Below are 11,085 nucleotides of genomic sequence, written 5' to 3' on the forward strand. Positions count from 1 at the left end.
TCATTGATCCAATCGGGAGCTTTTAATTCCATTTCCCAATTAATAATAGGTTGGTATCGAGCCTAGCCTTCTAAGTAAGAAATGGGGCGATTATAAATTTTCTCTGAATGTACCAATGAGATAAATGATAGATGATGAGTCAAAATTTTGTCCATTCTCGAGTGAAATTATCGAATATATTATCTATTTCCAGCATTTTTTAATATTAGTTTTATTCAACCCTGGGATAAACAAACTGTACAGTGGTATTCAGTGTTCAGGAAGGGTGATGACTAGTCTATTAGCGTAGCAGATTTCGTCTAGGTGATGACGAAAATGAAAGCTTTGACAATTATTTCTAAAAGTCGTCCTTACTTGTTTTCAATATGTTTATAAGGAAAACTATTTTTTTTAAAGAAAATGTAATATGAAACATCTTGATCCTTTGACAAATTATCTGAAAATTATGACCACGGGAAAGGGATTGTTGAACAAGTAATTTCACAATAGTAAGTAAAACGTAGTTATCTCCCTTCGATCATTGAAGTCATTTGTCATACCTGACCTCTCACCTGTCAACTTGATTACAGGTAGGCGACCTTCACCTTGATAAGAATGCTTACCAAAATGGAGTCGTCCTATATTTTGGTTATTTTATTAGGACTTTTAACGTTATTTAAAGAAGGTGAGACGGTTTTCTTTTCTAAATTTTCAATTAATCAAGAGGTTTATTACCTAGGGTTTTGAGATTTTGTATATTTCATCCCACAGGTGTGCGTTTGCATTGTAATTAGTACATTTTATGTGAAAAATTCAAACTTATGACGCCATTTTTATTTTGAGTCATTGTAAATAAATGTGTGGGACAGGATGTTGATGATTATTTTACTGAAATATTAATATAAGCTAATAATTTAAAACAAAACTGCAGTTTTCGAATGTAGATCCTCAAAATTTGGATTGTATTTATATTCATTCTATATGTATAGTTATGATATATTAGAAATGTTAATTTCTTACTTCTTCAAATGACTGGCAATGATGATAAATAAAGTGACAAATTCTGACTCATATTGTTTATCATATCCATGATTGAAAATAATGAAGCTTCAATATTTTTTTCTAATGCTAAACAATGCAAATATGTTCAAATATATCTCATAATGTCAGTTGCATACAAAACATGAATATGGTTTGATTTAAAAGTAGAATTCAGTGGCAAGACGGGTGAGATAGGACCTACTTGGCTGAAACAGTACTTATTTTATAAGCACTATTTTAAAGCATATGTTCCACTCTGCATAAAAAGTAGGTTTTTCATACTCCAATAGTATTACATGATAAACCTAATGTTTTAGAGAATCTCAAGATATATAGATATACTATAATAACTAACATTTTATTTTAGGCTCTGGATTACTACTATGTCACCGATGTTACAGTGCTATGGGTGGATGTGGTGATGATGTCAACTGGAGAATGTATCCATGGAGAACCTGTGGTGACTCTGATTTCTGTGTAAAAGTTGTCATTAAAAAGGGAGGTTAGTAATGGTCTATTTGAAGAGGTTTAACAGATTTCAATATGATGAAATTTACCTGTTTCATTAAAACCATGATTCAGTGCCGTTTATTTTCAATTAATTTAATATTCCACATCTTTGAGTCCTTTTGGATGAGTTTTCAAGTGCAAAGATGTTTTTGCATGATCTACAATGTCTCAATTTCAAATGTTCCTATCTTGTTATCTTCACAGTGTCCAGCTATTACCAACTCATTCTTAAATAACGAAGTTTTTAATAGCTTGACAGAGTGAGGGCTGTCTTGCCAACATGAAGGTTCTAGTTTAGATTGGTAAATAGGTTCAGTTAAAACCTCAGTGTTTGAATCAGGTTTCCTCTGGGTAGTAATTGAGGTTGGAAAGGCTGTCAACTTGTATTGAAATTGAGCACCTAGTTGCTGCATATTGTTAATTACAGATATACAAACCATTGAAATTGGTGTAATTCTCATGACTAAATTCCTCTTATTACATACTGTATGGTATTACCAATCTTAATTAACCCAATAAGATGCTGATGTAAAACTTCAATTGATATAATTTTGTATTTTCAGGTGAAACTCACTATATTAGAGAATGTGAGAGTAATTTATTAAAATCAACCAGACATAGACTACAGATGCCTTTACTACGCAGACATAATTACTGTCTACCAGCACGGAAGAATGACCCCAGTAATCCTACAGATTTAACTAATCCAGATATCATGTATTGTTTCTGTGATGAATATTGGGGATGTAATTCTTCAGGACATCTTAAAGCTAATTTACTTTCAATTTCCACTTTTACATCATTGGTCATCTTTCTTGTACAGAAATTATTATAGAACAGATTTATCATTGCTTTTAACCCTCCACATGCAATTGATTAATTTCGGAACGAAAGTGCATGACAAAAAGTCTCGGCTATATTTCCAGATTTTTTTTTCTCAAATTTTCCTAAATATTCATTACAAAAGAGAATGAGATTCAAATTTTTTTAAAACCTTATTTTATGTGGATTATTTTAAAAGAATTAGAGATGCCACACAACTAATCGTTAGAGCCCTATTGTTAACTTTTGGCCCTATTATTAAGATGAAGTTCTGTAAATAATAGGAAGAGCCACACTGTTTTAACAATCAATGTTACTTTATACTAGAATACTTACTTGCAAAGTAATACAGATGCTTTTATAATGAATTAATGCTTGAATTTTTTAAATAATTTGAAAACATTTTTTTTGTCTTTTTAATCAAATTAATGAAATTAGGAACCATTGTAATTATGTTCATTCTGTATCATACCATTTTCTCTGTATATTAAATATATGTTTATTCATGATGTACTATATAAACAATCTGTCAATAATACTACCTATTTTAAACTTTACATATCCAAATTGTAGAGTAATATTGTTGAAGTAAGAGTTTTGTATATATAAAAAAAAGAACACACAGTCCATTTGATAAGCAATTCTATTTTTGAAAATATACCGTAAATGGAAAGACAAAGCTAATTCTATATCTTTTAACTAATGGCTGTTTTATAGTCTCTTATAAACTAAGACATTTTTTAGTCAATAAAATACTGAAATTTCCTATGTTGTACTAAATGTTATATGGGATTGGCAAGTTCATAAATAGGAGAATCAAGTGGATCACAATAACCTTAAAAAATTAAAAAAGGTATAAGCTTTGCTTTCCGTTAAATAAATCATAGATTACATTCCATTTTTTAAATTTTGTATTATAATCATTTTGATTCATGAATATATTTTTATACTCTATTCTCATTGTAAATAAACTCTTTTTATATGCAGTGTTTAATTTTATACATTATTAAATAGGCATTGCACGTTAAAGGGATTGCAAATTTCAATTTTCAATTAGACGTTTGTGGTTCCATTTAAAATAAACGATTTATAATGCACTATCACAAAGGGCTTTTAACGTCGTCAAACGCTTAGTTTTAGTGAAATTGCAGTAACCGAGCGTCTGAAAATTGGAATGGTATCAGTTACCCCGATATACATAAGAAGTTTAGAAAACGTCTTTAAAATCATTTTAAGCGAGCTTTCTCAAGAATTTTGATAGTATTCATTATCGTATACATATCCATGTATATCATAATAGGTCTACTTCTTTTCCTTTATCAAGATATAAATTTAGAGACTCGACCTGTTCTGCAGTAGTCTGAATGTGTTTTGCCACCGACTGGCTATGTTTTTATTTACATTCCTATCGATGGCAGCTTCCGTAAGGCTGAAACTGTTGCAAAAACGGATTTTCTCGGTTAAACGTTTGGATTCCCGTATCCCATACAGCTTGTCTTCAGCTGGCATTCAAGTTACACCCCTAACTTATTATCAGCTTTTATACCAAATGAGCTTGTACATCTGCTATCTACGGCTCTGATCATATCAAATCGCTGCATTAATTCATTTATTCATTAATTAATGTTTATGTGCCTGAGGACAACGGGGGAAACATGTCGAAACGTTGCATAAAACTTTACCCAGTGATTATTGTTCCATAAAGCTGTGTCCATATAAAGCTCAAATAAATCCCCACCTGAATTTTACACGTGCGCACTTCGAAAAAAAATTGTGATCTTGGTCCTTTTTTAAAATATTTTCAGAACAGTTCAAATAGAGGCTTATAGTTTCCTACAAATTGTGTACTATTCCAACCACATATTCAGATTCTATATAATCTAAATGATTATATTATCTTCTCAACATCCATTCCAAAGAGGGTCATACAAAGAAATCAAATTACCCATTTCAGTTCTATTCCGAATATGGTTATGTCTGTATGCTAATTTGATTTAATTTCACGAATAGTTTTGTCAACAACCATAATCACTATTCATAGTCACAGTACTCTGCCTATTAAGTACTATGGGGTCATTTTTATACACCCTCCGTTGAATTAATTGTTAAGACTTATTCAATATTGCGAAGTAACTCCCTATCGCGATCAGAACGTCAAAAATGGTTTGTTTGACTATCACCAGTAATGTCAGAACACCAACTAATTGACCTTTTCATATGTTTACTTCACTTTGGGGCTTTTTATATTTTGATGGGTTAGCTGTTAAACCGCCATTCTTTAATCACAATATGACAAAACAATGGACCAGTATATCGCATCATTAGGCATTTTACACTTACCGCAGAGCCACTTCACACGCCGTTTATTGAACGCGATCACGTGACGTTAAGCTCCATTACGAACGAGGCTGTAAACGATTTACGGTGAAAGGTATAATAATACAATACTTAAATTTTACCTGGAAATATGTCGGACAAAGTGCTAGCATGGATATTTACTTTTTTACTTGTTCTTTTTCAAAATATTCCAACTTTGGGTGAGTAAAAGTTAGTTTTTATCATATCAAAACGACATTTCAAGTCAAATATGAACGATGAACATTTATTTAGATATAGAAAAACAAGTGCGCGTCTTGTTTCGGAATCATATTTATCAATGAATATGACGGAATTGTAGGGAATTCTTTAGAAATTTATCTTATTCCAGGGAACGGATACTTTATGGCATGGGTCCGAAGTAATTTTTGTCAATCTGAATTCAGAGAAAAGCCGACGTACTGAATAAAGATCAGTAATGAGGTTTTTGTTGAATTTTTATAGATGAGTCAATTAAGAGGAACGACTATTAATTGAATATGAAATGATTAGTCCTCTTCACCTGAGATGACCTGATATATTACTAATTGATATGTTAATCATTAATTAAAAATGGCGACCCAAACATTTAGGTTGAGATAACTTTACAATGAGTCAGAATAACAATGGTCAAGTGCTGTTTTTTTTTTTAATATTTTTATATCTAATCTATGATATTTTCTGATGAAGCATTAAAAGCATTAAGTATTAAAATAAAATGAGAAATTCCACATTCAATTGCATGCTGCCGACATGAAGTGGACAAAATTTTATTTCGGGACTGGTTATTTTTTAATTGGATCAAAATTTGAATTGAAGGATTAGAAATTTATCTGAAATAGTTTTTCAATTCTTTGCATGAATGTTTATCGGACAAGTTATTTGCCAAAGTCACATCAAAATCAAATTTTATTTTCTGGAATAGTAGAATTATATGCAATTTGATAAAAACGGTTAAAGAAGAATATGGGGTACCAAGTAGATACGAAAGTATAATTTGTTTTAATTTCATAACATATTGATATAAACTTTACAAGTTTGAACTCATTTCATGCAAATATTACATGATAATATAGATCATGGGCAAAACTTCTACATTATGATAATACATTGTTTTTTTCTTAAGCTGAAACAAGCTGTTTTAATGAAAATATCTTGTCTGAAATTCTCAATTTAACAATTTAAGCAGGAGAGTAGATACGCCTATATTTTGAAAGTTGATTGAAAATATAGTAACCAATGTTGGTTATCTCAGGAATGTTATATCATACATATACATACAGGTTCATTTATCAAGTCAAAGAATCAATAAAACTTCTTTCTAGTTGGATGAAATATCTCGGGTCATCTGAATTTAAGGACAACAGATTGTGGCCATGCAAGGTGATTCACTAGAAAAACAGAATTACACCTACATTCAAATGTGACCTTTATGAACCCAAACAGAATTCAAATTCGACGTTTTAGCATTTAACCTGGGATAAAATACAGGTTTTTAAATGTTGACGTATGTTTTAAGTGCATTTACCCTGCTAGGTGAGAATTTAAAAACTATAATATTATGGCCCAGTTTCTCAGGTGGTGTTCACTTCTGCGTAAATAGCCATCTGATGTTTTTATGTTTGAAGAACTTAATCCTTCGAATTTGAGTGTAGCAATTGCTAAATAAAAATAAGTAGCTTAATCTAGCTTTAGAATGAAAAAAAAGGTTTTTTTTTTCTATTGAAACCTTAAAATTTGTTGGAGACATATTTCCCTTCAATTATTATTTTGCTTATATCTGTGCAGTAGTTTTCTAAGAGACTTACCAAAAAGCATAACGACCTTTAAAAGTTTACGTAAACCTTTAAAACAGTATTGGCATTTTTGAAGTTTTTTCTAGTTAAAACTTTCAGATAAGTAAAGAGACACATTTTATCTAGATTTTGGTGTAAAGTTTTCATAAATTTGAGCAAAACAATTTTTTCATCTTACGAGAAAAATCATAGTGCAACTTTAAAAGTACATCTCATCTAGATGTTAAGCTTAATTTTGTAATTCATAATAGTCACATAGTATATGATATTTCATAGTTCAGGCTTTGTTTCAGGTCCTTAAAAAATTAGCCATACATTTTATCCGTTGGAATCTTTGCATGCTCATTACATACTCAGTTGGAACGCAGAAATCCTGGACGGGTCGAGATGTTTAGAAATTATTTTCACTTACACAAAATCTCCACCACCAGTGACCTCACCTGCTTAGGTACACCCAATTTGCATTGATTATGCTTGCTCGCATATAATAAACTTGCACTTCTCAAGGCTGAGTTATATCCTGGTTTAAAGGATTTCTGTTTACTTTCTTCAACTCTTTGTGTTAACCATAATGTGTAATATGAAGTTTATTTTAAGACTTGGCAAAGAAGGAAATCTTTAAGATAAACAGAACAAGTGCACATCTTTTATATTGACTTTAACTAAATAAACGATAGCCATTGTACATGACCGTAATGAGTCACATTAACCCATTCGAAATATCGTGTCAAATAAAACAAAGTTTTACAGTCATACTATGCCCTGCATGCCTCCCCCCCCCCCCTCCGATGGAAAATATAAGCCAATGATAAGTTAATAAACTTGGAACTGTGTAAATCAATGGTATCAGTGTACCCTGTATATGGAAAAAGGTTTGACCCCATTTAGGCACAGAACTTGAAATAGTAGAGAAATACACCGTACAGGCCCCTACTGATATACTTACTAATTTACTATACTATATCATTCAATAGAGCGGGTGCTGACAAGGACAATATCATTGCACCAAACTTTATCTCTTTTTTTTCTTTTGTATAATCTAGATGATGTGATATGAAGTAGGTTATAATTTGGATAACAGAAACAAATTGAAATAATATTATGTTATCAACGATATTATCTCATGAGGCTACATAAACAAGTTTAGATAACCTCACTTTTAGATTCTTAATTGTACCAAGACGTTGGGGATGATGATTCATTTGCAGCATATTTGTTTGTTATTACTTGCCACAGTAACCGACAACCATATTTCAAAAAAGTCTAATGAATGAATAATATGATACTTTACTTGAATTATTTTTTTATGTATGTCGACATGATAATTGACATGTATTGGCCTATATATGTGTATGGTATCTGTTTCTACGAAGGTCCGTTAAGGTGTTTGAGACGCAATGGATTCATCATAGCAGAAACGTTAATAGACGAAATGACTATATTTCGTTAAATTTTTGCAAAAAAACGTTGGACGATGACGACTAAAATAATTTCAATATCATTGTCCGTGTTTATTTAATATGATATTCATTCTGAAAAGCGATGCGGATAAAACTTTCGACTTATATCCATAAAATCCCCGAATTCTGCAGATGGATCATAAAATAGATCAGCAATCAGGATAACTTTCTTAAACGATGGAAGGTTAACAAAAACCAACAACTAAATAGCCTGTAATGTCAAGTACATAGTTTGGCTTCTCTGGGCTAATTGTAATATTTATAGTTGTCAATTTCACTTACGTTTAACAGGATATTAACATACATTCATCAAATTAATCCTTCCTCCTATTTCAAAGTACCAGCTGTAAGTTGCTTTCAAGATGGAAAGTATATTTGCTGTTATCTTTATGGCCAACCAAGCATTGCAAAACATTCGGCTGAAAGGTACTATTGATATTTACTAAATGGTCCGGTAATTTGAAATATGTCCGTCAGTGTTAAGTATACTTCTTGACCAATTTTATTCTTAGCCTCAAGAAAAGAACATAGAATTTTAAAAGTGGTTACTATTCATACGGCATAATATGATGTGGTATTATCCTGAACTCAATGGTATCCCAGCATGTGTCTACTTTATGATTATATCTGAAAACACAACGCTTTTCTGTTTATATGAAAACACCAAGCTTGGCTGTTCATTTGAAAGCACCAGCATATTTTCATCTGAACAAACTAAGGATTTCTGTTCATCTGTAAACACCAAGCTACTCTAGTCATCTGAAAGCACCAAGCGTTTCTGGTCATCTGACAACAAGCTTTTCTGGTCATATGACAACAAGCTTTTCTGGTCATATGACAACAAGCATTTCTGGTCATCTGACAACAAGCTTTTCTGGTCATATGACAACAAGCTTTTCTGGTCATCTGACAACAAGCTTTTCTAGCCATTTGAAAACAAGCTTTTCTGGTCATCTGACAACAAGCTTTTCTGGTCATCTGACAACAAGCTTTTCTGGTCATCTGACAACAAGCTTTTCTGGTCATCTGACAACAAGCTTTTCTGGTCATCTGACTACAGGTTATTCTGTTCATTTGAAAACACCTGAAAATACTGAGATTTGTTGTTCTTCTGCAGAGATTTTGAAACTCCTCTATACGGATACACGTCACATTAGGCTACTTCTGTGACAGGAAATGCCATCATCGTCCCTGTTTGTAAGTCAACATAGTGGAATCTTGTTTTATATTTCAATTTCATATTACTCAGAATTTTCAATTTTGGTGCTGCAGAGTGGTGTTGGATGCATCACCGTTTTTCATTAGTATTGTTCACAAGTGCCATGCCTTAAATATCTATAATGTGAAAGGTTTAATTGAAATAAACTGATTAATTTATTGACAATATGACAAGCATCCGAACTAATAAATCATAACAGCAAGCGGATTCCAATCTTAAAGGAACATAAACGTCTAAATATTTCACTTACAAGCTGATCTAATTCATTTACTACTATCCATATCATTTGCAAAGTTGCGTTTGGGTTACAAGTTTTTCTTTAAGAGTAATAAAAAAGGTCTAAAGATTTCACGCTGAAATACAATTCGTATATTTCTTGCTGGAATTGAATTCTAAAGTGGATATGAACATGAAGTGCATATTTAGACGATTAGACCCATTTAATGTTATAACAGACTGTCATTTATAGCATCTGAGACGGTCTCTTTAAGAAGTTGCCAAACCCAATTCTATATTCTATTAATACTCTTTACATGGTTTGTCGAAATTCAAGATACTATGCGTTAAATAGAGCATCGTTTGCGTGAAGTCAATATTCTTGCTGTTTAAAGGGACATGCCACTTTTTTGTATGCTCAAATTTGTGAAAACCTCACATATCATAATATTTTAACTAAAACAATCTTTAATTTTGAAAAAAACGGAATATCAAGGGTTGTACAGGGGCTCTATTTTTTTGACTAATTAGTCTCGCGAGGCGGGGATTTCTTAGTTAAACCAATCAGTAATAGTGTTCACAGCTACCTGTCGAAATTTGAGCCTTCAAATCCACGTGTGTCCGGAATTATCCGTGTTTGAATGTTAAAATGACAAAAATGATACTCTGTGATATACAGAAAAGACATATTAGAAATAATGGGTAAAATGCCCAAGTTTTAAAGGAATTGTGCGATTTTAGTATATTTCTAGTACTTCTGAAGACTTTTTACATAACTTCAAGACTACAATCAACCCTGCAACTGTCCCTTTAGAATTAATTTTATTTGCAAGTAGGCCTATAGTTGGGAGTGACGCAGTGACTAATTGTTAAATATGTCATTATGCCCTGGTCTGCTATTGACATCTATTAGCTCAATGTACAAGTTACATAAATTGACTTTACATGTAATTACGGGGACTTAAACCTGATAATACATGCAATATTCACTTCTGTCGTGAAACACCCAATTAAAGATGACCCTTTATTAAATATTATCCGGCGGCGGCGTCCGAAAAAATCAGGCAACAACCCGAAAACAAAGAAAAATACAGGTAAAATTCATCAGAAAATTACGGGCGGACCAGCCACAACCTCCCCCCCCCCCCTCCTTCATCTCCCTCCATCAACAGTTGTTGGATAAACATTGCAGTTGGATGGACAACATTCATAATCCCAAAGGCAAAAATGTAAACCACGTGTTTCTGTATCGATGTGTTAAGTTCAAGAAGGTAAGAAAACTAATAGTCCTTCACAATACCTTGAATGTACAATAGAAAGAGAACTTTCCGTGAAAGTGAATAAATTAAATTTGATGAATATGTAATTCATTTCGAGGCTTTTGTTTCGAAATCTTTAAAAGTCTTAAGTTGGTCAAAAAAGAACGCAGTAGGTAACGTTGCCGATGAGTTTGCTCTCATAAACACCAAAAATGTGAAGCACTTTTAGAAAAAAACCTTGTAGGTCCACAAAGCAAAGCACTTGACTTTTCGTCTTTTGTTCCGAGTCCAAAAGGGTTATAGAATGGTATGTAATGGCTCTTCACATTATTTTATTACAATGTGATCAGGCGGAATATGACTTAAAACCAAACGTTCGACTCTTTTGTGTTCGAGTCCGAAAAGGTTATTGTCAACAGCCGGATTGG

General features: G+C 32.2%; 1 protein-coding gene across 1 annotated transcript; it reads left to right on the forward strand.

Annotated features, from left to right (window-relative positions):
• The first annotated feature begins 601 nt into the window (after window positions 1-601).
• Window positions 602-3,339, forward strand: LOTGIDRAFT_228377 (hypothetical protein). The gene is made up of 3 exons (XM_009053418.1): window positions 602-664; window positions 1,388-1,522; window positions 2,094-3,339. The coding sequence occupies exons 1-3, from the start codon at window positions 607-609 to the stop codon at window positions 2,363-2,365; spliced, it is 465 nt and encodes a 154-aa protein (XP_009051666.1). The 5' UTR covers window positions 602-606; the 3' UTR covers window positions 2,366-3,339.
• Window positions 3,340-11,085: the final 7,746 nt, after the last annotated feature.

This window comes from Lottia gigantea (assembly GCF_000327385.1).
Source record: "Lottia gigantea unplaced genomic scaffold LOTGIsca_2, whole genome shotgun sequence".
NCBI lineage: Eukaryota > Metazoa > Mollusca > Gastropoda > Lottiidae > Lottia > Lottia gigantea.